The sequence below is a fragment of the Plecotus auritus genome (genome assembly GCF_963455305.1).
Source record: "Plecotus auritus genome assembly, chromosome: 10".
Taxonomy (NCBI): Eukaryota; Metazoa; Chordata; class Mammalia; order Chiroptera; family Vespertilionidae; genus Plecotus; species Plecotus auritus.
In genome coordinates this window covers 23,916,819-23,944,192 of record NC_137785.1, presented here as the reverse complement: position 1 = coordinate 23,944,192, position 27,374 = coordinate 23,916,819, and the positions used below count along the sequence as shown (strand labels likewise).

At 41.8% G+C, this 27,374-nt stretch overlaps 1 protein-coding gene across 2 annotated transcripts in view; it reads right to left on the bottom strand.

Moving 5' to 3' along the window:
• USP10 (ubiquitin specific peptidase 10) overlaps positions 1 to 27,374 on the bottom strand; it is a 64,161-nt gene that overhangs the window by 1,748 nt on the left and 35,039 nt on the right. The window contains exons 4-13 of one of the 2 annotated variants that reach the window (XM_080645619.1): positions 24,385 to 25,425; positions 13,328 to 13,419; positions 12,714 to 12,823; positions 12,243 to 12,298; positions 11,907 to 12,010; positions 10,954 to 11,053; positions 10,072 to 10,249; positions 7,035 to 7,200; positions 3,530 to 3,674; positions 1,400 to 1,465 (exon numbers count right to left, since the gene is read on the bottom strand). In XM_080645619.1, coding sequence (XP_080501745.1) covers positions 1,400 to 1,465; positions 3,530 to 3,674; positions 7,035 to 7,200; positions 10,072 to 10,249; positions 10,954 to 11,053; positions 11,907 to 12,010; positions 12,243 to 12,298; positions 12,714 to 12,823; positions 13,328 to 13,419; positions 24,385 to 25,425 — 2,058 coding nt within the window. The remainder of the gene's footprint in view (positions 1 to 1,399; positions 1,466 to 3,529; positions 3,675 to 7,034; positions 7,201 to 10,071; positions 10,250 to 10,953; positions 11,054 to 11,906; positions 12,011 to 12,242; positions 12,299 to 12,713; positions 12,824 to 13,327; positions 13,420 to 24,384; positions 25,426 to 27,374) is intronic. The other variant, XM_080645620.1, reaches the window with a different exon arrangement.

Sequence of the window (27,374 nt, the reverse complement as noted above, 5' to 3'; positions counted from 1 at the left end):
CTGCTCCCGGCCCACCCGGGAGCCTGCAAGTCCTTGCTTCTGTCCAGAGCACCGCTCCAACAGCTCCCTCCACCGCCCCCTTCCCCTCATAGCAGGCATCACGCCCCTCTGCCCCTATGTAAATTAACCTCCATCTTTGTTGGGTTAATTTGCATACTCACATCTGACTGGCTGTGGGCGTAGTGGAGTGATAGTTAGTTTGCATGTTTCTCTTCTATTAGGTAAGATTAGAGGCCTGGTGCATGAAATTCATGAACTGGGGGGGGGGGCGCGGGGGGGGGGGGAGAGATGGGGGTTCAGCTCGGCCTGCACCCTCTCACAGTCCCAGTCCGGGAGCCCTCAGGGGATGTCTGACTGTCGCAGAGGCGGGAGAGGCTCCCATCACCACCCTCAACCATGAGCCTGGCTTCTGGCTGAGCGGTGCTCCTCCTGTGGGAGCGCACTGGCCACCAGGGGGCAGCTACTGCATTGAGCATCTGCCCCCTGGTGGTCAGTATGCATCCATAGTGACCAGTCGTTCCACCGTTCGGTCAATTTTCATATTAGCTTTTTATTATATAGGATAAGCGTAATTTTCATGGAATTGATTGTGATATAGGAATATGCTATATCACATGAAAAAAATGAGAATCCCAAGTTTTCTATGAAATGTCTTCTATGATGACTCACAGCACCTACCTCACCGAAGGCAACACCGAAGGATGACAAAGAAGCTAGAAAATGCTAATAAAGACAGCCAGAAAAGCAAACACAATTGTTGCAAATAACTATCAAAAGAGATATAAAGCTTCCAAGGCACAAGAGACTCAGGCTATAGAAGAGAAAGAATGGGAAAAAAGGCCTAGAAGACAAGCTGGAGCCACAGGGAGCTCCAGGCTCCTGGTTCTGGGACAGGGCTGTCCAGCACCCCCCTTACCCACCCCAGAGGGGGATTCCCGTGACTGACTAAGAAGCATGTGAGCTCAGGCCACCTTCTCATGCACACCTGACAGTGCCATATGAAGAGTTTGGGACGCCTAACCCAGCTGGGTGACTCCATGTCACAGCCACTCCAAGCACCATGTACTACAGGTACCACACGGCAGCAGGAAAAGGTCACATTCTCCAAGTGCCAGCCTGGCGGCCTAAACCTACTCCTCTGTCTGAGACAGAAATGATCATGTCAACAAGGTCTTATGTTGGGCTCAGTTTAGAGCCAAGAGGGTATTTTGTCGAATTCCAAGCACCAAATTTCAGGTAAAACACACATTTTCAAATGATTTCCTGACTTAAAAATTCCATAGCAATACCGATAGTGAAATCTAGTCTTTATGTTAAGTGGCATTATGGCAAAATTATGCCTAAGTAGAAACTCTTTTATCATTGCTTTAACAGGGAATTAGTGTACAAAATTACTTACCTGCAAATAGTCTATAGGTTCTGTGGCATTTAAAATTCTTATTTTTAACTCCTGGAGAAAGCAGCTCTGAAAAACAAAATATCAACAGCTCCGATCTATAAAAGCACTTACAGAGAGTCTCAGAGTAACAGAAGCAAAGGACTAACAAGTCTCCACTCACAGAACTACCTGGTGGACCAGGGAAACAAAACTCCATTCCTTTATTTGCATAAAAAGTGACCCACGAAGAAAATTAGCTGTGCAGTGTAGTAAAAGACATAATCAGCAACCAATCCATCAAAGAAGTATAAGTAACATACTGAAACTATTAATCTCATGCTAGAAACTCCTTAAAAGCAGATGTTCTAGCCCTGACAGGTTTGGCTCAGTGGACAGAGCGTCGGCCTGCAGACTGGAGGGTCCCGGGTTCGATTCCGGTCGGGGGCACGTGCCTTGGTTGTGGGCACATCCCCGGTGGGAGGTGTGCAGGAGGCAGCTGATCGATGTTTCTCTCTCATCGATGTTTCTGACTCTCTATCCCTCTCCCTTCCTCTCTGTAGAATATCAATGAAATATATTAAAAAAAAAAAAAATCAGTGGAAAAAATATCCTTGGGTGAGGATTTAAAAAAATATATATATATTTTTTTTTTAAAAAAAGATTCAAAAATAATAGCACAATTCATTTTAAAAAAAGCAGATGTTCTAAAAAGTGTGTGTGGGGGGGTTGCCCTCTTAAAGGCAAAAAACAAAATAAATTAAAAAAACAGTCTTAGAAAACCTAGGCAGTAAAGTATTTTACATGGGAGTCAGGCCCACACAACTTCAATTACACAACAGTGATATGGCTTCTCCACAGAGGTTCCGACTACCAGCTGGTGCAGGCCAGGCCCTCTCGTCCTTAAAGCACACAGTTCCCCTTTACAGAAGCACCACTCAGATGCTGGGAAGAGTTCACCCGGAGATTACTGGCTCCTTCTCTACTTCTCAGCTCTGTCATTTCTCTTTCTAGAAAGCATCTGAGGTGGCAGCTGATATAAAAATACATGTAACAAGAAAAGCCATGCAAATAGTGTCTGTAGGAAACCACACAAGTCGGTCCAACTAAGTGGTTAATTTGGGGGTGAGGGAAGGTGCAAGAGTGGGTCACTGTTGGCGTGCTGTTTCCTGAAAGCCATGTAGATTGGGACTATGACTCAGTATGTGATTCTCAGCTGGAGTTTCTTCCCTGTTCTGGTCCTCAGATGGGATCAGAAAAACATGCTGCCTAGGAATGAAGCAGCTCGCTATGAGAGGAGGGGAGGGCCAGAAACTGGCACAGGAGTCCACATTTTCAGCCACAGGAAGAAATGGAACATCCCTGGGGTGTAGAAGCCGATCATAAGCATAGGCTGCCACCCACCAGTTAGTTCCTGAGTCACCTGGCCCAAAAGGCATGGCAAGTGGGTGCCGTGCTGTGGGGAGGGAGGGGAGGCAGGGAAGGTGACGGGGACCCAGGGCTCTACCCGACCCGGAGACACCATCCCCTGTCCTCTTTCCTGTTTTCCAGACACTCTGATTATTTTGAGAATCACCTCTAACTTGTGTTGCTCCCAATCAAGCTTCATTATCAGAAAACATTTTTCATAAATTCTGAAGCTTTCAAGGAAAGCTGCTTCAAGCTGTACTTACAGCAAGACAACTTGAACTTGGTGCTTTTGCCAGAATGTGCCGCTGCTGCTAAGCCCAGGTTACATGATGGAGACTCGTGGCAACACACAAACCTAACAGGTATGTTACTGCAACTGGGTCAGAGAAACCCCCAGTGGCCTATAGGGAATATTCCTAATTCACTAAAAAAAAGTCCATTTAATCAGGCTGACCCACACAGTTGTTAATACGTAGTATAAGAAAAATTATTTTGTACCATTAATCTATAAATTGATACTCATTTTGATGGATAAAACCTATTTTTTCTAATCTAGTAAGATTGTATGTTTTATTTTTGCCTTTATTTTTAAAAAGCCATTTTAATGAGAATTTGAAAAAAGGTCTATTAAAAGTCAAGAAATTCCTTCATCTTGACCTTCTACAGAAATGCTCATGTGTCAAATGCCCACTGGTTTCCAGGAGTACTGTCACCACAGACGCTGTTGCCTTACATATTTCTCACCTTTACTAATTTCCAAGTCCACAGGATATTCAATATTTTTTATAAGCTTCTGACATCCGCCAGTCTTCTCGTAAACAAATCGTTTCAGGTGCAGCACAAGGACAGGAGGAAGCTTTTCCAGGGTCACCCTCCGACTAATCTCGACCTGGGACACAAAGCACACAGGTCCAGCGGCCATCTGACTCCAGGCAGCAGAGGCCACGCCCCTTCCACTCAAAGACCTCAAGGGCCGACTCCTTACAGTACATGGCAGAGCTTCTGGACCGTTCCGGGGTTGTGAGATCTTTTCAACACCTTAGAAAGCTACTAGTGTCCTTCTTAGAAAAATGCATATATCTTTGTAAACACAACTGCAGAGGATCCCTTGGGTGCCTGAGACCATCTGTGAACTCACGTTAACAATCTTTGCTCTGTGGCACTAATGACAAATAGGCAGAAGCATAAAAAAGCTAACTTAGTGGTATCTTGAGTTATATATTTATTAGCTTGTTTTTTAATAACTCTCATAGTGTTGATGAAACTGAGGCTGATGTGTTTCTTGAATTAGATGCTTTAACCCTAAAACTACTTATTCTAACCCTTTCATAGCTTCTAATAAATGCTTTTTATTAAATGCAACTTAATATATACTTCCACATGTCTAATGAATGCTTATTAAAATGCAACTTCACCAACAATACTTCATTCCTTTATTGTTCTCTATACTTATAAACTCTTTAAGAAAAGATAACATGCCCACCGTGTCTTTGTATTCTAGTGTTTCTGTATCTAACACAATCTGTGACTGAATGAAAATCTGTGACTGAATGAAAAGCATGACCACAGCTCAACAGATGAAACTAGGAATGATGGCTCCGGATTCCTCACCTGAGAATTGGGAGAGCTGGATTGAAGTATCTCTGGGATGCTTCTCTGTGTGGAGACCTGTCATTCTTACCTTAACCTTTTGTACACCATAAGCGTCTACAGATGCAATTAAATTCAAAATATCATGGCGTGCCCTAGCTGGTTTTGCTCAGTGGATAGAGCGTTGGCCTGCGGACTGAAGGGTCCCAGGTTCGATTCCGGTCAAGGAAACATGCCCGAGTTGCAGTGCTTGATCCCAATAGGGGGTGTGCAGGAGGCAGCCAATCAGTGATTCTCTCTTATAACTGATGTTTCTATCCCGCTCTCCCTTCCTCTCTGAAATCAATAAAAATATGTTTTGTTTTTTTTAATTTTTTAAATGATGTCATGTGGGGATGGTTTCCATTTTGGATGCTTGGCAGTTAACTGGTTAAACCTCAAGCAGTTCACTAGGTGGCTAATCTGAAATTCTTAAATGTGTTTTTGGGTTTCCATACAAATGGAGGCACACTTTCTTATCACTCAGCAAAAGCAGATTCTAATCACATTTCCCATGGACCATCATCCTGTGTTTCTCACACACACACACACACCACACACACACACACACACACACACACACACACACACAAAAGATATTTGACTTAAAAGTATAATAAAATTAAACTTGGGCTTTGCCAGAATGGCTCAGTTGGTTGAGTGTCGTCCCATGGACCAAAAAGTCACTAGTTCAATTCATGGCCAGGGCACATGCCCAGGTTGCAGGCTCAATCCCCAGTGGCAGCATTCAGGAGGCAGCCGACTGATGTGTCATCGATGTTTCTCTTCCTCTCCCTCTCCCTTCCTCTCTCTCTCCCTCTAAAATCAATAAAAACATTATTCAAAAAACAACTTGGTATTTTAAAAAGTTTAAAAAACCACATTCCAGAAATTGTGTTATTTGCTCTTTACAGATATCACAAGTTGTCCAAAATGTTCCTTCCTTAAGTATCTGCTTTTCTGAGTGTTCTCTTATCAGATTACCACACACCATCATGACCATGGAGCTAGAACAGCTAGAATTGTTCTTTTTAACCTTCAAGGCTCTGCCAAAACACCACTTCTTTCTTGAATCTTTTCTCTCAGCCTGCCACCCAGAAAAAAATCATCTTTCCTTAGCACTCTCTGACAATAGTCCAATAACCACCTCTATCTCAATCCGTAACTCCCATTCCACCTCCTCCCCAAACTCCAAGTTTAACTGCAGCAGAAGCAACAGAGGGAACAACAGATACATCACAAAGGGCTTTCCCGATAGCCCAGGGACAGCCTCCGCAGCAGGATGAGCAGGCAGACCTGCACAGCTGGCTCAAAGAAGAGCGCAGAAGAGTGGCCAGTGGCCAGGACAGCGCATCCACCTCTGGAGTCACAGCTGCCAGAGAACAAGCTGTGGACAGTCCCCACAACCAAGTTCACATTCCTGCCACACAAAGCAACCTCCCTGAAACAAGTACCCACTAGCTTTCTCTTCCATTAAGTCCCACCACTAGAATCTCCTTAGCTTATTCACAAAGCCAACTGCCAAGATTCTGACACTGGCTTCCACCACTATTCAATTTTAAACAAAACTGCCCAGGAGAAGGAATCAGAAAATATGGTAGAGAATTAGGCATAGTTTCATAATTAGGCATAATTAGGTGAACCCAAGAGCTGGCTTCACCAATCCAATGCAGGAGACCCCAGATGCACTGAAGTCCCCAGAGGAACACATCCTACTTTTGTTCTTCACTCAGGTCACAAGTCGCAAGGCAAGGGTATGTCCACCTCAGCTATGCAAGGAGCTGACACGTGTTCTACACTGGGACATCATTCTTCACCTTGCAGTCACTATACACTATTATTTCAATCAAGCTTCACAGGAATACCACAAACTGTTCAAAAAAAGCACTGCCCATCACTAGCCTGCACTCATTTCCCAACACATGTGTATGAATTCATTGCCACAATTTAGGAGAATAATGGAGGAGACATTCTCAACTGAAGAGCTGGAAACAGGCATAAACTGGTACATCGAGACAGCCAGGAACTAGGAAGCTCTCAAAGAGCAGAATCTACCCATCTCTCCAGATTGAGCTGACAGGTGCATCACAGTAAGCTACAATCTGTGTTTCCACTCCTCAAGTCTGAAAGACTTTTGTCTTTTCCAGATCAAATCAAAGAACAACAGGCACCAGAACAATGACTTCCTCAACTTCAATGTCCTGGAAGATCTACAATCAAATGCAAAACAGATGTGCTATGAATCTCTTTTATGTCCTGACTAATCTCATGAAACTGTGCTCTATGATATCAGGAATGTAAACAAGCCACAGGCCTCTGATAGGGGTAGCAATGACTTTGTGGTGCCATGATTAGATAGCCAGAAAGTTAAACGCAACTCAGGATAAATAATCCCCAAGACCGTTACCTTGTGCTACATGACTCAGAGCTAAAGGAGATTGTTAGGATCATCTGTTTCAACCATTTCATCTAAAAATGTGAAAAATCTCAGTCCAAAAAAGTTAAGCAACTGATTTAAGAGGCTGAACTCAAATCCACCTGTCCTCATTCTTAATTCTGTGTTCTGTCCACCATACTCGAGTGCCTCGGTAGACAGGTTCAAGATCAACCGTGAATATACCTCTTGTTTGGTTTTTGTGGTATAACCTTGGACAGATTCTCTTGCCACCAAGCTTTCCAATGCATCCTGGACGGTACGGATCTTGTCAGACTGAATATCCAACTGCAACGTGAAAAATGGCTGCAAGGTGGCAGATTCTTTTGAACTCTGCTGGTAAACCACAGACCTAAAAATTGAAAACAAAAACAAAAAACTTAAGAGACCACTCCTTCCCACTTTCTCTTAAGATTATCCAACAGGAGAAGAGGAATAAACACTGAAAATAAGATTATTCAAAATCACCTTCAGGAGACCAGCGAGAACAGAAAAGCCAAAAATATACTGAATTTAAAAATAATTCTGGCCCTAGTCAGTTTGGCTCAGAGAATAGAGCGTCAGCCCATGGACTGAAAGGTGCCTGGTTCGATTCTGGTCAAGGGCACCTACTGGTTGCCACCTGATCCCCAGCCCTGGTCAGGTGTATGCGGGAGGCAATTAATCAATGTGTCACTCCCACATCATGTTTCTCTCCCCCTCCATTCCACTCTCTCTTAAAATCAATGAAAAAATATCCTCGGGTGAGAATTAACAACAAAAAAATAATAATTCTGCTGATTGCCACCTCCTAAGTATTTCTAACAACTAAATCCAGCAGTTGGCAATTTCCTATTCAAGGGCTCTGAAGAAAACATATTTCACCTTCAAACTCCTTCACCTCCACTCCACATTTTATTTAATACACCAGTTAATAAATGTGACTATCTAGCATGGCCTCAAAATGCTGACACATTTCATTTTCTCAGAGTATCACAGCCTGCTCTAATAAAAGAGAGGAAACCTCAAGGTAAACAGAATATTTTTAATGGCATTTTCCCCTATAAAAATGACTTACAAAGAAGAGGAGCAGGGTGCATATAATAAAAAACAAGTTAACATTCCAGGAAACAGGGCTACCTCCCTCAAGAAGAAGGCTGCCAATTCAACCTTGTTTTCTTAGCTGGTTTTTCATTTCATTTTTCTTTTTCTAAGTTTTTCTGAGTAAAAATTGTGTGTTGGGCCCATCTGTCACTTAGCCTCAGCAAGGAAATATTCCAAGAGTTCAACAAGGGATTCTATTTCTGCAGCCTGAGTGACCTAGTTTATAGACGGAATAAAACGGGTGTGGCTAGATATTCAGACTTCTTAGAGCAGACCCATGAAGAGTGAGCTGAAAGCTTTTCTGCTTAGGGTTTGATTTTCATACGCTGCTTTCCCAACACAGTCTGAGGAAGCATGTCCACACTCGTCCCCTCCCTTGGTTCCAAAGAGGAGTAGTGGGAAAACCACTAATTGAAGTTGGGGAAGAAATCAAGAAGTGGTCCTCTTGGTTCAAAGGGCCTAGAGTTAATCAAAAGCATCCCGGGGGAAAAAGGTGGAGAAAGATTCTTTCTGAGGGAATATATGTAAAACTTTCAACAATAAAGATTTAAAAAACAAACAAAGATTCTTTCTGTGGAAACTGAAAAGCCACCAGAACGGTGAATTTTAGAAGAAAACCTTTCCATTTGTTTGAATAGAGAATCATACTTAACGATGGCTGCTATACAAAGAAAATTATAAGAAGCAATTCCTTTCCTTTCCTTTCCCATTTTTCAAAAAGACATATCAATAACCAATTTCAACACAAAGAACCCAGAGGCTGAGGCGGGGAACCATGGCAGAACCATTCAGGCCAAGCCAGACATGCCACAAAGTGGATTCTGGCTTTTCCCATGGGTCATTCTCGGACAAATTTGGGAACTTGGGTATGTTGGCCATCAGGGGCACTGTAATTCTGATACTACACCCGGGCAAAAATATGATGCTCTGTCTACACATCACCCTCTCTCCCATCCCTAAGTGAGCGCCCCAAGAATGCTAACATCAGGCTGCTGGTCCAATGGAGAGCCCGGGGCACACTCAGCCTCTTCTCACTGCTGTTCACAGACCTGAGCCCCTGCTCTCTTCTCCCAACATGGCCCAACCCAAGGAGCCATATCTGGCAAAAACGAGTTATAGCGGCAGCGATCGGAGGTTGGGCATTCCCCAGAGCACACCTGACCACAGGATGACACATGAGAGACTCCAGAATAGAAAGGGGCCCTGGAAGTAATTCGCAGCAAAGGGCACAGAAGTGACTTGTTCAAGGTCACATGGCACAACTGGCTTCTAAATCCAGTCCTCCAGCATCACTGACAAGCTTGTGAGAAGTCAGTGCACATTTTCTGAGGTTTTCATTAGCCTGTTGAAAGGTACTCAGTCTAAGTTGTTTCAGAGCAGGGAGAGATTGAACTAACCCTTGATGCCTGAAAGGGTATTATTTCTTGTGGATACACAGCATTTGGGACAATGAAAGGCTAAGAGTCTCACTAATACACCACCCTGGTAGGCTCTGCTGTGAGGCTTTCGGGGAGGAAATGTGCTATAATGAGGTCCTTTCAGACCAGATGTGTAAATCTCCCTGTAGATGTACGAGTCTTACTGAATTCAACATCATGGTAGTACTGAATGGCTGAATTATATAAATAAAAGCCTTTTAGGGGGATTTGGTGAATGCATGTAAAGCAGCTGGCTTAGGGAACTGGGGCACAGGAGGTGCCAGGTACTCCAGGCAAGGTCACATGTCCTCCTTTATGTACAAGTAGCTCTTCCACATTCCCTTAACTTTTAACTCACTTGGTCTAGTGCCTACAATTCCTGCAATGAGATACATAATTTCTTCTCTTCCCTTCCAACCTAGCTGTGAACAGCTGGGCTGAGGGAATGTAAATGTTGATGGAGGGGAGTCAGGAGCGGGGTGGGGGGGGGCAGACAGGTCCCTGAGGTACAGCGCCCTCTACAGAAAGGCCACAATGGGTAATGTGAAAGCAGTGGTGGCTGGCAAGAGAACTATTAGAAGTCCAAGAGGAGAGTACACAGAAGTGTAGAGGGAAACCAGCAAGTCAAAATGTCTTAGGACAAGTCTTATACCTCCCCCCTTTAGCAAAATCTCAAAACCTTGAAAAAGGCAAATACTAAAATATTCCAGAAAAACATGAACCTGATGTGTCCCCCAAAAATGCCAGTGATTGGGGTCTGAATGAAGTCCGCCTGGCGAGTGACTGAAGTCTTATTTCTGGGGCCCACTTGCTCCCATTCGTCCTCACTTCCTTCACCTGGTTCTTCCTGCTCTTCCTCATTCACTGAGTAGCTTTTGGGTCCATTGGAAATAGGAAGTTCTGGAAAACAGACAGTCTGCTTAGGATACTCTTCACAAGAACAGCAAAAACATTAAAATAAAAAAAGTTCTACATACATCACCTACACAGATTTGTCATTATAGTCTTATGAACAAAATCAGGGTGTGTTCTACATCAAGACTCTACACCAAGAACAAACACAATGGCCCGGGCAGTGTGCTCAGTGATAGAGTGTGGACCTATGCACCAGGAGGTCACAGTTCGATTCCTGATCATGGGCATATACCTGGGTTGCAGGTTCAATCCTCAGCCCCGGCTGGAGTGCATATAGGAAGCAACTAATCCTGTATCTTTCTGTCTCTCCCCCCACCCCTTCCTCCCACTCTCTCTCAAAAAATCAACAGAAAAAACTACCCTTGGGTGAGAATTAAAAATAAAATAAAATAAATAATTCTTTTTTTTTTTTTTAATATATCTTTATTGATTTCAGAGCAGAAGGGAGAGGGAAAGAGAGATAGAAACATCAATGATGAGAGAGAATCATTGAGTGGCTGCCTCCTGCATGTCCCCTAATGGGGATCAAGCCCACAACCCGGGCATGTGCCCTTGACTGGAATCGAACCTGGGACCCTTCAGTCCGCAGGCTGATGCTCTATCCACTGAGCCAAACTAGCTAGGGCAAAATAAATAATTCTTAAGAAAATATTCTCACACATTTTTGTAGCAAATACATCATAACCTACTATCATTATTTGGTGAGAGAAGTTTCTTTAGGTTCAACATTTCCTCATGAAGTCCATTTAGAATGAAGCCCAAGTATTCCTCGGCATCTTCTTGTCGACCCTGAAAAGGGTAAATATGACCACATTAATTTCAACCGATTACTATCATCACTATCTAAGACCTGCAGGGAATGTAATTACCTGCATATTCAAACTATGCTTCCTCTTAAATTTTCAACACATTCTCATGTAAAGTATTTCCCCCTGAAACATTTGAGTTTTTCTTTGGACAGCTGAGATGGGGGAGGGGAGGGGAGGACGGAGGAAAGGAAAGATAGATTAAACAGTTATCTCCAAGTGATGGAACTAATGGGATTTTTTTATTATGCTTTTCTGTATTTATGAAATTTTCTACAATAAATATGCATTGCCTTTATAAGAAAAGTTAGTTAAAAGTTGGTGTTTTGTTAAATTAAATAGAAGAACTAGTTGTTTAGGACCACCTCCCTACACAAGCCCAGGATTTTCATTCACACTGGGAGTCCTGAAATTAGCAGCCCCAAATGCCTCCTTTGGAGGCGAATGGCAGTGCAGGGCAGGGATAAGGGAGCTGAAGCTAAAGCTGTGCTCTGCCCATGTATAAGCTGTGTGACCTTAAGCAATGACTTCACTCTTCTCAAGCATAACAAGGAGAGAATAATCATACTTTCCTCACTGGGTTAAGTAAGTTAATATACGGAAGAACTTACAACAATACTTGGTACACAGTAAATGATACGTGAGTTGGTTCTAATTATGATTATCACCAACCTCTTTAAATTAACCCAACCAACTCCATAACAAGCCTAAATCTACGGAACACACCCACCAATCACAGCACTTACAAAGAGGGCAAGCCCTGAATAAGCAACAGTTAAAGCATAAAATGGAGTAAAAGGCAATACTCCAGTGGCTACGTTAGAGGAGTCCCAAACCTTTTCAGACAGGCTCGACTTGATGACTGTCAGGAGTCTATAAATATATGTGGGTTCAAAGGCAGCTCCAGGGCGGATATCCCTCACGATTTTATCCCCAAGAGCTGCAATGGAAACAGAACATAGATTTTCATAACAAAAAGGAAGCCTAAAAATGACAAAAAGCAGAATCATCAAAACTCCCTCCCACACCCACCCAATGCTGAAAATAACACAGGTATAGTAACATCTATTTTTTAAAATTTTTTCCTCCCATTAAGACTGAATTTATCAAATTCAGTCATCTGACTTCAAACTCCCAATATGTAATACATCAGAAGAGCTCATTTTACTCACCTTGTCTGGGTTTTGGAGGTACTGGCATATTAGTAAACTCATTCATTAGCCGAACACTAAACATGAGGGGGAAAATGTTAGAAGTACATTATTTTATAAGAAATGCTCTTATTAAAAAGCCTTGATGGCTAAGTAGAATATTAATTAGTATGAAGATAGCAAATTTTAGGCAACCAATGCTATAACAGCTAGTGAGTTCTTAAATCTTTTCTATATAAGTTTTTGGTATATTTTAAGTGATAAGCTGGTAAACACTAAAATTTATTTCACAGAATCTAAAGAAAACAGACAAACAATGCTCCAATTCCATTTCTGGTTAACTTCCATACAAAATCATGAATACTAAATTTTTAAAAAATAGCATAGGGCTCATTTGCAGGAAATCAAAACTTTGCTAAACTATTTGAATTCTAATAATCAGAGGGGGAAAAACCCACTTCCCTTCAATACATTTTTAAGCACCTTACTTACAAGCTGTCTATCATGGGTGTTGACGTACAAGGTCTTTGCACTTTTGAATACAGAGGAATGAACTTCATCAGGTGATACATCGGAGGGCAAGCAACTAGTGCCTGCAGTGTCTAAATATTGGCAGTAAGGAAGTATAAAGGAAAGGAAACAGGCACACCAATTTTCCAAAAGGCACATCAAGCACAAGAGCACATAAAACTAAATAAGCCAAGGACACTGAACAACTTAGATATGTAAACACATAAGGGAATAAACCAAATAACCATGGGGATAACTGCCTTTTGATACCCACTTAAGTGTTTACTCTGCAATCAGCAGTTTACATACAAGAACTTGACTCAACCAAGATAAATCAACGAAAACAAAATTTCCATTTGTAAATGGTCACTCTTCCCTAGTATTTGGGACGACTCTATTAAGAAAACTTGCCTGATTCTGTCATTACCAGATTAACAAATCTTTCTGGAGCATGAGGAACAACACTGTTTAGAAGCAAGGTAGGCAAACTAAGGAACCACGTTTCTGGATTCAAAATTTAGGGTAGATGCCCCATGGAGGCTGAGGATGAGAAAACTCTAGTAAGTCGGCCTTGGAGCAGCATCTAAGAAGGATACAGCATTAATGTAGCACCAGTTTCCTTTGTTGATCAGTCCACGGGGTTGCAATGAAACTGGTTTATGTATTAGGGTTACATTCTCCAGTAACTCTGAAAGAGTAAAGAAGCATATTTAAGAAGTTAATGACATCTAGTGAGTAACACTGAAACAAATTCTTATGCTCTATCTGGGAGAGTGTTCAAAACCCCTCCAATAAAGCACATATCCAAAGAAAAGGCATATGGGGTTAAAGCTTCACTCCATTCAACATCATGTACATTACTTAATGATTAAAATTTTTAAAAAGTTCTCCCAGCCCTAGCCGGTTTGGCTCAATGGATAGAGCGTCAGCCTGTGAACTGAAAGGTCCCAGGTTCGATTCCGGTCAAGGGCATGTACCTTGGTTGCGGGCACATCCCCAGTAGGAGGTGTGCAGGAGGCAGCTGATCGATGTTTCTCTCTCATCAATGTTTCTAACTCTCTATCCCTCTCCCTTCCTCTCTGTAAAAAATCAATAAAATATATTAAAAAAAAAAAAAAAAGTTCTCCCAAACACCAACATTTGTCTTCTTGTGGGAATATAACTAGGAAGCATGATAACTATTTTAATAAGGAACAAATGTCAGTATTAGAGGATTTAAAAACACAGCCTTTCCTCTTAAAGACTGACAGCTAGGCCTGCCTTGGTAACAGCATGGTCTTGGAGACCCTGGCTATAAAGGGGTTTCCGTGCAGAGCCTGAGTCTCCTCCATGTCTGAACGAATCACCAGCAACTACTCCAGCACACAACACATCACAATGGGTGCTCAATGACTGTTTTTTTGGGGACTACTATCTTCTACTACCTGAACTGTATTTTTCATTAGAAGTCGAGTTTAGGGACTGTTTTGTACACCGGAATTCCCTTATTCCATTTAGAAACAAGCTTCTTGTCTTTGGGTTTCACCCATGGACATCTCCCTGCTTCATAGTCATAAAATAGCTTTAAATGCCATCCTTATACAATGCTGTAATGATTTTTAAAATTAAATACTTTGAATTTTTTTTTTTCAGAAATGTCATTTTGAAACTTGTAACAATGACAGCTACAATTTATGGACACTGTATACACTTAGCAAGTGCTTTACAATTTATATATGTGAACTGGCTGTACTTAATCCTTATTAATCCAGGAGTACCACCCCTATCCCCTTTCACCAATAGGGAAATTGAGGCCCTGAAAGGTTAAATAGTTGCCTGTGATCACACAGGAGCAAGGTAGCACATCCAGCACCTGAAATGCATAGTCTGTGTGTGGCCAGACCACACAGCCTCCCTTTACTTTTACATTGTGCACTAGGAAAGAAGCACTAGGTGAGCATACATTTAATGGCAGCATCCCTCCAAGGCATTGCTCAAACAAAAGAAGCCTTTTCTGGCTGGTCCCAGACTTAAGCATTAAATGAACTAATTTGCAAAATTCTAACATCAACACACTCCATTTCTCCTGTGAGTAAATGCCCTCTTTCCTCTAATTGAGGAAGCACAGGGAATAATTTTCCCATTTATAAAAAGGAAAACATTATAGGCTCAAGAGAACCCAATGGAATCTATTCAATTGGACTAAGCTTGCAAAACTCCTCTCACCTCTCTTACTACAGGGAACAGTACTGTGCCTTCGATGAGTAATGGGTCATTTACAGAACTGAACCAGGAGCCTCCATGTGATAACACGCAGCACAGACAGTAGCGGTCATGCGGCAGACACTGTACTGTTTTATCTGTATTTTTCATAATCATCTTAACCTTATCAAGCAAACAGCAGTATCACTCCAATTTTACAGGTGAGAAAACTGAGGTCGAGGGATCAGGTAATTGGTGTAGGTCACATAACCAACTGACACGTGAACCTGGGTCTACCTGCTCCAGAAGCTGGGCTCTTTCTTCTCAAGAGACAACGGGTTCCACATTAAAATCCTTTTACTCTAAGGTTTCAGATATTAACTTTTCTCCATAGGTTAAGATCTACTTACAACAGATTTTCACATCTTGTCTTAGAGCCATATTATCACAACAGTCTTAATTTCCCATGTGTGCCCAGAATGGCAATTAGTTAATATAAACACTACAAAAACCCCTGCATTTTCAAATAAGCATCAATCCCAAATAACACCCAGCATGACACCTATAAATCTTTGTCATGGTATTTTTATATCTAGAACCAATTAAGTTTTTACAGAATTATAAGACTCAAAATCAACTGCCTTCCTAACCCAGGACCTCTGTTAAACGACATGCTGCCCTTTGCAGAGCCCTGTCTGGGCACCAACTGCTGGAGGCACGGAGATAGAGAGAAGGAAATGGCTGGGCGCGGCCCTGCTGCAGGAGAGCTTGCAGCCAGTGAGGAAGGGACATCACAGGTCCGGCGAAGCTGAAAGGGATCAGTGGAGGGGATGCTCAGCCCAACCCAAGGACTGGATAAACCCTGAGGCAGCCAGAGCTGATGACAACAAATGGCAGTTGATACCAGAAGCACATCCCCAGCTGGGGTAACAGTGCCTTCTACCCACAGGAGAAATACAACAGGATGAGTGGATTACTTTTTGTTCTGTACTGTGATGAGATAATGAGTTTACTTTTTAGAGGTGCTAAGAGGTACCCAGATGACACCAGTAAATAGTACACTTACAATCACAGATCAGCAAGTACCTATCTTTACTTAACATACACACAGGCCCCTGCAGCTTGGGCTGGAAGTGTGCATTTGGACAACACATGCAGCATGAGAAGCAATGGGTCAGAAATGGAACCGTAAGCAGCACCATGTCTATGCGACAGGCCAGAAGAACCCATAACAGTGATCCAGAAGGACAGGAAATTTGAACTAGTGGGGACAGAAGCAGGTTTCAGGGTCTCAAGGGCATAGGAGGCAAAGTCTTTTAGGGTGAGGATTTGGGGTGTAGGTCCAAGAGGGAGGTGGAGAAGAGGCTTGATGATATTAATTCCTGTTTAATACAGACACTGGGGGAAAATGGAAAGAAAATGGCCAGGGACAGGTATAAAAGACCTAAAACTTCCCTTCCATGTCAACTGTTTTAATAGACTCAAAACACAAAATAACCAATATATTTATAGATAAAAGCACTTTAAATTCATATCGTTAAACAAAAAATTCATTTACAAGGCGAACTCCACTCTGAAAAAGCAGATACAAAAACATCAAGAATGAACTGCTCTAAGATCCACTGAAAAGTCATCTCCTCTTATGTTCTTAACTAAGCTACACGCCCAGAATAACCTGCACCCCTGAAGAATGAAACATTCAAACCCTCTGGAAGAGAACAGATCCAAATTAAAATTGACTACTAGCTGACTTCTTTCCAACATTCAGCTGGGAAACAGCATGCATTGTTTGGACAGAAATCTTTAGTTTCTAATCAACCCTCCTTTGAACTGATGCCAACTTCTCGCCATTACTTTTGGTTTGTGTATTTTAAGGAGCAAGCAGGTAAAAAAAGCCATTTCACTGTTGATCTTCCACAATCTGTAATTCAAGTCTCTTAGCATCACCTAGTGGTTTCTTCAATAACTGCAACAGAACATTCCAAGTAGACATCTATATATATAAAAGCCTAAGTGACTGTTCGACCAGTAGCTATGATGCACACTGACCACCAGAGGGCAGACGCTCCGACCAGTAGGTTAGCTTGCTGCTGGGGTGCAGCCGATTGGGACTGGGCGAGACGGGCCAGACACTCCCTGGAGCCCTCGCAGTCCCTCCCCGGCCCCAATTGTGCACCGGTGGGGTCCCTTGGCCTGGCCTGCGCCCTCTTGCAATCCGGGACCCCTCGGGGGATGTCGGAGAGCTGGTTTCGGCCCAATCCCTGCAGGCCAGGCCGAGGGACCCCACTGGTGCACAAATCCGTGCACCAGGCCTCTAGTCTATATACTGTATATAAAAGCCTAAGCGACCATTCTATGTTCACTATGACACGCACTGACCACCAGGGGGCTGACGCTCAACACACAGGCATGGAGACACGGAACAGACTGATGAATCTCAGAGGAAAGGGGGAGAGGGAGAGCAGGAAGCGATTAACCAAAAATCTTATATGCATACTCGAGGCCCAGTGGGTTCCCTCAGCCTGGCCTGCGGGGATTGGGCTGAAACTGACTCTCCGACATCCCCCAAGGGATACTGGATTGTGAGAAGGTGCAGGCCAGGCCAAGGGACCCCACCGGTGCAAGAATCCGTGAACCGGGTCTCTACTATATCTACAAAATTAAAAAGGCAAAAACTCTGAAACAACGTAGAACCAAAGGATTCATTAGCAAATGTATAAAACTAGCTTATTTTTAAGTCTTTAGCATTCTTTGAAAGAGCCTTCTGGTACAATATTCATAAATGTAGATTAGTAAGTCTTTACAGATTTAGGAAAGAGACACTGAACAATCTAGACTTTCCTTAATGTTAATGATTAAGCTCTTATTCTAGAAAATTTTTCTCTACTGTGGCAAGTCTTCCATATGCTAAAATACATAACCATTCTGTTATTACTATCTTCCAAAGATCCTAAACACTACTCTCAAAGTAAGATTAACTAAAAACTGGAAACAATCTTCCTTGAAGGCATCTAAGTTACACACTGTATCTCCCTAGCAACAGACACTATCACTGACTACCTTGTATCAGGGGGGTGTAGCTCCTTCCCTAAATACACAGCTCTGTATAGACAGCACCTTCACACTGCTAAGTACTAGGCTGAGTCTTCCCCGTCCTGAGTAACAGAACTTCATGGCCTGTCACTAGCCTGATAGCGTCATCTCTATTGGCTACATCAAGTCTCCTCCTCATCTTTTGCAAATGATTCCTTCTCTTTCTGCTAGTAAGAGCTGCCATCTGTTCCTTTCCTACCTTATTCCGTAGACAACTCTCAAGGCAAGGCCAATTGTTACTCACTCACCTAGTGAATGGCATACTGTAAGTACTTATTAGACCAGGCATAGGGAACCTTTTTCCTGCCAAGTGTCACTTGGATACTTATCACATCATTCACGGGCCATACAAAATTTAAAAATTAGCCTGCTATATTTAATTAACATTTAATTAACTCACCCCTAATGCCTTGACAGGGCCAAGCCAGATTTCACAGGCCTTATATGGCCCACGGGTTGGACATTCCCCACCCCTGTATTAGACAACAGCATGGGATGAATTAACCATCTGGAGACTAAAGTTATTGGTTATGGTAAATGGCTACATTCCAATTGGACAGAAATGACCCAGTAAACTTCAAAGGCCACTTTATCACATCGTTCTGTAAGCCTCCAGGAGTGCCCCTGAGGAAAAGCAGGCAAAGGCAAGGGCAAGGGTCCAGGAAGACAAACCAGACACTTGGGTTCACACCCTAGCTCTGCCACTTCAATTCATTTCACACTCTGGAGCAGATGACTTCACTCCTTCCTCACCTGTAACAGACTACACCATGATCAGACATGGGAGGCTACAGTGATAATGTAACACATGTACAGAAAACACCTAGCAGGGTTGTCAGCTCATTACACACTCCATAATCCTTATTAGAAAACTAAAGGCCAAGTGCACGACATTTGTGCACTGGGGGGGGGGGGGGGGGGGGGGGGGCAGTGGGGGAGGCCTCAGCCCGGCCAGAGCCCTCTCACAGTCCAGGATCCCTCAGGGGATGTCCACCTGCCAGCTTAGGCCTGCTCTGCGGGCAGCAGGCCTAAGCCGGCAAGAGGACATCCCTTGAGGGGTCCTTAGTGCTGCTGCAGAGGCAGGAGTGGCTCCCGCCACCACCGCTGTGCTCGCCAGCCAGAAGCCGGGCTCGCTGCTCCTTAGCGCTGCCTCGGAGGTGGAAGAGGCTCCCGCCACTGCACCAGCCGTGAGCCTGGCTTCTGGCTGAGCAGCGCTCCCGCTGTGGGAGCACATTGATCTCCCGGGGGCAGCTCCTGCGTTGAGCGTCTGCCCCCTGGTGATCAGTGCGCATCATAGCGACTGGTTGTTCTTCCGTTCGGTCAATTTGCATATTAGGGTTTTATTATATAGGATAAAGCGCTAATATTAATTTATGGAAGAGTTTTAGAGTATAATTTTCAGTACTCCAAGAAGAAATATTAGCTTAAATTCCTTAAAATTGTTTTTCCAATATCCTATCTAATAAAAGAGTGATATGCAAATTGACTGTCACTCCAACACAAGATGGCTGCCCCTATGTGGTCAAAGATGGCTGCCCCCATGTGGACACAAGATGGCTGCCACAAGATGGCCAGCAGTGGAGGGCAGTTGGGAGGGACCAGGCCTGCAAGGGAGGGCATATGGGGGTGACCGAGCCTGCAGGGAAGGGCAGTTGGGGGGGACCCAGGCCTGCAGGGGAGAGCAGTTGGGGGGGACCAGGACTACAGGGGAGGGCAGTTAGGGGCAAACAGGCTGGCAGGGGAGCAGTTATGCATCAATCAGGTGGCAGGGGAGTGATTAGGGGTGATCAGGCTGGCAGGAAGAAGCGGTTAGGGGCAATCAGGAAGGCAGGCAGGCAGGCAAGCAGTTGGGAGCCAGCAGTCCTGGATTGTGAGAGGGATGTCCAACTGCCCTACTTGATCGGGCCTAAATGAGCAGTCGGACATCCCTCAAGGGGTCCCAGATTGGAGAGGGTACAGGCTGGGCTGAGGGACACCCCCCACCCCGTGCACGAATTTCGTGCACCGGGCCTCTAGTATATTAATAAAGTTCCATTTCAAAAAGATTGCAATATTAGGATTCTCTTAAAGCCAAATATCTAAATAATTTAAAGGTTCATTTTTGTAACATATTGCACATTGAGCATTTTGCCCCAAATAATTTCAATAACCCCAAACTGAGACAGACACACTTCTGATGAAGTTCGTCGGTGCACTTCTCTTCTCCGTCCTAGTAAAATAGCACATATGTAAGACCATTCTAATTCCTGTAGTCACCTGTCACTATTTTTGAATCCTGTTAAAATGAATGAATCCTTTTTCTATAATTCAAAAGTCAATTATTCATGACTTGCAAACAAGCCAGTATGAATGCCGTTTTTAATTTTTTCATATAACTCATGGCTCTATTTAATTAAGTTCCTTTTCTAACAATATCACCATTTCCTTCACTATTTCATTCCTAGCCTAAAGTCCAATAAGCACTACAATTATAAAAGTAAAAGGAATCAAATCCAGAAAGGACAGTCATAAAGGAGAGAGGTCAAAGTTATTTCCTGAAACTGAAACTTTAAATCTGACATGTGGTCCCAAGTCAGCACTCTTAGTAAGCTATTTTCCCTTGTTTTTAGCAAATCACAAGCTTACTGTAATGCTGAACTTTTCCCTTCTTTTCAATCATCACTGTTGGTGTAATTTACTACTCAGACCCATTCAGAGAGCACCTTTCCTAAATGGCTTCCCCAGCCCAACTTTCCCCCAGCAGTTGGTGGGCCTCCCCAAAACAATGTTACTGGAATGGAACAAATGCCAGAAGGACTCCGTATCATATAGAAGATGAGAAATTGAAACTGATGTCTTCACTTTTGTAATAGCTCAAACACTAAATGTCTGGATTAAAGTTCAACTTTGTGAAATCTGGCATGCAGAAAAAATGAGTGGTTAATATCGTTTCTTGTATTTTACAAGACATATAGGAGCTTGCATGTTGCAACATACCATTTAAATGAAGTGATTTATAAACTCAGTGGCAATACTAGCATTGTAAACTTTTAAGTCAATATAAGCTATGATTATTCCTATACACATTTTACACATCAAATTTTGTTTTCCTAAAATTAGGATTTAGAGGTCATACCACCATTTATAATCCATGAAAATGCTAGGTGCAGAACTTTCACTGAGTCTTTCACTCAATAATTGGCCCCATAATTGACATTCTGATATGTTGACCTATTTTTCTGTCATCTTCCTAATTGTCCAGAACATTATCCAAAAGTTTCTCTTTTCCTCATAACATCACTATGGAAGAACATATGTATGCTATCTTGGTTATCTCATCATGTGGAGGACAGCAAAGCAACCCAAGTGTACCACTGATTACAGATCGGCTTGTGTTTTTATTTAGTGGAGGGGCTCTCAGTTTAGTTCTATAAAATAGAGACATATGATAAATTCAGTGAGGACATATACATATCGAATCAGATATGGATTGAACTCTCAACCCACAAGGGTGGATTCCTGCCAACAAGTGCTGTACCTCTTTTTAGCTTAGGGCATGCTACATTACCGCTACTTTGGAGAATTTGAAGAGAAAATGCAAACTACTTAAGAAATAATTTCCCAAGGGCAAGTGGGTGAATATAAATATGATTTACAAACCACCAAAACAAAGGTCAATAAAAGGCTAAATTTTTGTTTACATTTCAATTAAATATGGACACAGAAATTCATTTTCCTGAGCAGATTCAACTTGTAATAATTTTCTTGCTCTCTCCATTACTGGTGTTTCAGTTGAAGTGTTCTTCCCTTTCATCTCCTTGTTACACAGAGTTTATATTTAAGAAACAGCCAATGGAACAAAATGTTCACAAATAATCTACACTGTGAAGATAGCCCTGCCACCAAGAAGGTGAAAGCAGAACCCATTAATGTAATGATTAAACAGTTTACGAATAATCAAGAGTTGGTTGTATTCCACTTCAAAAGTCCTTATATGTGATCTGTATTCTTTTACAGTTCACTTGTCACCCTAATTAGTATCTCACTTGTGATTATACAAAAGATAATTGGCATTTTAAACAGAGACTTAATGACAGGGCTGATGATCCAGAAATGTGAAGAATTCAAAAAACAGTTGACAATGTCTGAACTGTTCTCTTCTCCCTTTCCCAAAAGCTAGTAAGTATAATGATAAACATAAAAATTACTCTCTCAGTAGAACCAGTTAGATGCTAATGTACAGCAAATGCTATGATAACCAAAATCAAGATATTTTAATGAAGCTAGAATTTCAGTTAAATGCTGCTTAAAATAGAGGGCCTATGCTTAAAGACATGCCCATGTAAGGCCAGTTTGTGATAGAGAATCTGACATAGCAAACTGAATGCATTTTTTATCACTTTTATAAAGTAAATCTATAAGTAGGAGAATATGACAAAGGGAAAAATATTCCAAACAATACCATTTTACCTAAGCTCTATATGATTCCAAGTGATATTTAGTGTGACTACTACCACTGCATTATCTTACAGAAAGTAATACTGAGAACTGTCAGCAAACCATGTTCTGTATTTCTAAGGCTCAATAAACAGGCTCAAAAGAATAAAGTATTAAAAAAAAAAAAAGAATCAAGTATTTTAAAAGGAACTAAACTTTTGCTCAGATGATTAACTCATCTTTGTAACTGGCCTAATCAAAATAGGATTAAGAAAATAAAATGGGGGGTGGCGGGGGGAGAGAGACACATCACATTCATTCAAAAATAATTACTTGGATTGTAGCAATGCTCTCCACTAATACAAGTAACTAAGAGCTCCTACATACACAGCATTTTACAAAGCAGGTTAACATTAGATTTAGCAAGTTAAGTAGACTTTAACACATGTAGAACAAAGCAAACTATGTGTCAAACCACACTGAAAGTTATATGACTATAATGTTTTAAAACATTTGAAATGAAGCTTTTCTTTCTTATTGTAACTAAAGATTAAAAAAATTCCCCAGGAATGAGAGGTTTTCTTTTGTGAAGTAATTTTTAGGAACAAAAGTATAACTACAATGACTTCAAGACTTTCAACTTAGAATGTACATTTTCAAAAGCATCCTACCATGCATTTATCATTATAGGTTAAAATAAGCTTTTAACTTAATCTATACAAACTAACACTGTCTTATCCTGTTAACAGCATTCCCTTGCAATGAATATATTCTAAAAGTTATAATTTAAAAAAAATCACCTGGCTTTTAAAAATAGGTATGAAGTCCAAAATGATGACTGGCCTATCAATTATCTCCTTATTTTAAGAGAACTGAAGACACCAAGAGTAAATAATGTATTTTGTATAAGGAATAAAATGCTCACTTAAAAAAGAAAAAGTAATGCTTGCTGTCAACTTACTGCCATCAAAAGAATGTTTTATATTTGATGGAATTCTGACCATTCATAAAAAAGGTTTATAGTTGATGGAATTCTGACCATCAAAAAAGAATGGTTATAGTTGATGGAATTCTGACCATTCATAAAAGGGTATACATTTTAGAGCTTGCTACTGCATTCATCCTCGTCCCTGGTAATGCTGTCAGGTGCTCCAAGATGTTGAATCAGAAGGTATCACACGAAGCATCAATAAGACAGCTTACTTTAACTCGGCTAATGGGGTAAGAAGCTGAGTAGGTTATAAGCAGGGTATGATGAAACCTGAAGAAATAGCTCTGGCTTCCTAGATACATAAAACATACATGATCCTCTGTATTTACGACGTCCTACCTTAATTTAACAAGTTGCAAACTATGCAGCTTTACATTTTTATTGTGAATTGGTTCACTTTTAAGCCTTACCACTTCAAAATAAAACCTTAACTTTGAGTCAAACTGTTAAGTTTTTCTTTTTGTGTCAACAGCTAACTTTGATGTGTTAAAACTAAGTAAAATCCATTTACTCAATCCAAAACAGGCATTAAAAAAAAACAACCCAAATGCTGTCTTGTATCTTAAAAAATATAGAAACAATGCAAAGTGAGTCCAAATCAGGAATTATACCAAACGTGTACAATAGGTGTAATAGATAGGACAAGTCACAATGGAACAAAAGTACTTGATCAAAGGGCAAGAAATGGAAATGTCATTTGTCAATAGAAAAGGACTGGTAACAGACAGAGATTTTTCAATTAACATAAAGCTATGACAACCCCCTCTCATTTTGTTTATATATTATTTTAGATAACATGTAAGGCACAGGCATTCTTCAGAAACTCCTATTAACAAACAGGTAATCTACTATTGCTCTGGGTAACAATCTATCACCACAGTTTATAAGCCCAGACTGTCGCAAACTTCTCACTCAACAGGCGATGAGATCTGCTCCCCTCTTCACTTTCGACCTGTATCTTTTGAACTATACCTGCAATCTTTATGGCTACAGGATCCTCTGAAACTGGAACAAGCCCTTCCTTGATTTCAGCCTGCTTTTCAGAGACCAGGGGAGATGTGGCAGGAAGGGAATACTTAGTTTCCACAGAAGCCACAGGCGAGGAGGAAGAGGGCTTAGAATCATGGAAAAGACTGGCCCATGACTTAGGCTGACTGACAGGAGTGGTGCCCACCACAGAGGCCAGGGCCTCGGCGGGAGGGGAAGTGCTCTCGGCCTTAGCTGGGTCCGAGTCCGTGCTTTCCACAGTGTGCAACTCCATCCCATTGGCAGCTGAGCCCTCACCCAAGGATTCAAGTATTTGTCCATTAGTAACGCCAAGGTTTTCAGTAGTATCAGTCCCAACATAAGGGTGAGCCACAGCTGTCCTCAACAGGCTGTCCCTGTCAGCCTCTGCAGGAAGGCAGGACTGTTCAAAGTCAGGCCCCTGGCAGCCCTCAGGCTGCCCTGCAGTCCTAGCATTGCTGTCCAGGGCCCTAGGGAAAGAACCTCCAGGCACAGCGCCACTGACGAAGTCTGTGGAATCCTGAGGGCTGCTACAAGTCCTGGGTGTTCCCAGCAAGGGCATACTGCCCATCAACTCTACATCCTCTGTGCATATGCTGTTCAGGATGGTTAAACTAGCATGGCCATTGACCAGGGCTTCCGTGGAAATATTACCCTCGCTGCCATCTTTCAAGTAACTATAATATCCAGGTGGACGTTTTTTCTTCTTTTTACGCTCCCTTTGTCCAAGACCACCCGAGGTGCCATCGTTTTCCAAAACTTCCGCTTCTGTGTTGGAACTGCCATCCAGATCAAGGGCAGAGCCTGGGTACTGGCAGTCAATGGAGCTGTAGTTGGCTTCTTTATCTATGTCATCAGGGGTCTTTTTGGAAGTTGTGCAACTAAGAATAAATTCAGGGGCCTGAGGGTTCAATGTGCTTGAAATACTGTAGTTGGGAGTTCTCTGCAAATTGTCATTGGATTCAATTACTTCGTTAACACCAAACTCAATTCTCTGATATTCTTGTCCTATTTAGAAAGAAAAGAGTCAGTAAACATCCCATTAGTTAAGGATACAGCTATACAAACTATAAAAATGCCAATAATTATTTACTTTCTCTTCGAAAACTGAAACACTAAAGTCTTCTTCTAATGAACGAAGCTGACATTTTATTTCTCTGATGAATAAATAATTTGCTAAAATAATAACTATAAGATTATATTTAATTTGGGGATATGAAAAACAGCTTAAATTTATCTTCTACTTTCAGAGTAGCTTATTGGGACTTCCAGAGGGTAGAAATTAAAATTATAATATAAAGCAAATAATATTGTGCCTGTCTAAAAACACCCCTCAATGAAATCTGACGTGACTAGCTTTCTTTACGCCTGAGAGTAAGGTATAAGCTTTTTAGACAATTAAAAAAAAATCACACCCAGCCAGAGTTGCTCAGTTGGTTCAGCAGCATCCTGTGCACCAAAAGGTCACCCGCCGGCTGATTCCCGTTCAGGACACATACCTGAGTTGCAGGTTCAATCCCCAGGGAAGGCAACTGATCAATGTTTCTCTTTCACATCGATGCCCTCCTCCTCCCCTGCACCCCCCCTCCAGGCATGTGCTCAGGTGAGAATTTTAAAAAATAAGTAAATAAAAGAAAATCACGACTAACTTAGAGACTTAAAATCTCTCTCTCTCTAAATATATATATGGCTTCTCTTGCCCTGGCCGGTTTGGCTCGGTGGATAGAGCGTCGGCCTGCGGACTGAAATGTCCCAGGTTCAATTCTGGTCAAGGGCACATGCCTGGGTTGCAGGCTTAATCCCCAGTGGGAGGGGTGCAGGAGGCAGCCGATCAATTATTCTCTCTCATCATTGATGTTTCTCTCTCTCTCCCTCTTCCTTTCTCTCTGAAATCAATGAATCAATAAAGAAATATATTTTTAAAAATAAATAAATAAATATATATGGCTTCTCTAGTTAGTGTAAGTTCACAATTCAAAAAGCATAAACTATACCAAGAATTCATCCTCTACATAAAGGTATATTTCAAAAGCACTTTTTAAAATTATCCATCTCCTGAAGTCCCCCATTGATAATCTTAATTGAAGTCTGAAAATAGTCTTGCATGAATGCATGTTAATTGTCCACTAAATAAATTCACATTGGATTAAGTCCATGAGTGGTGAAGGTATCTCCAAAATTACCAAAAGATAAAAATCAGGCCATGAACTTTTAAAAATCTCTTTGGAACCCTTCAATACTTCTTCCCAGCTGACATCCTAGATACTCCATGCATTCTAAGATGTGTGTTTTTTTCATAGTTCTTATCTCTGAAATTAGGTTTAGAATCAATTGTGTCTTTTAACAGACACCAAGCATCAATGTAAGCTTATAACTGATAAAATAGTTATAAATAAATGTTGCAGTTAAGAAAAGAACACATGCCTTATAATTCATTTTTAGTGTATAACTGAAGATTTTTCCAAGCCTAGCATAAGAGGCCAACTTTTTTCAAGGCATGTATTTCAAGAAAAAAAAATCATAATATGTACCAAAAGAATTATGTTCCATTACAGAGTACTAAATATATTGGAAGTCTTTTTATAGAAGGAAAAAACAGTCCCAGAGAGAAACCAGTTGTGTGCCAATAAGTGCGGGCAGGGCCTAGTCTCCTAATTCTTCATTTGTTTTGACAAAACACCCCTTCCTTGGGGTTGGGATTGGGGCAGGGGCGGGAGGGGGCCTGCACAACAACAAAAAGTTCCTGAAAAATGACTACTGACAATAATTACATTTAACAGCAAGTTTACATATAAAGCCACCAATGAGAGAGAGAGAGAGAGAGAGAGAGAGAGAGGGAGGGAGAGAGACATTGATGGGTTGCCCCCTGTACATGCTCTACCTGAGGATGGAACCACAACCTAGGTATATGCCCTGACTGGGAACCAAGCTCACAACCTTTTAGTATACAGAACGAC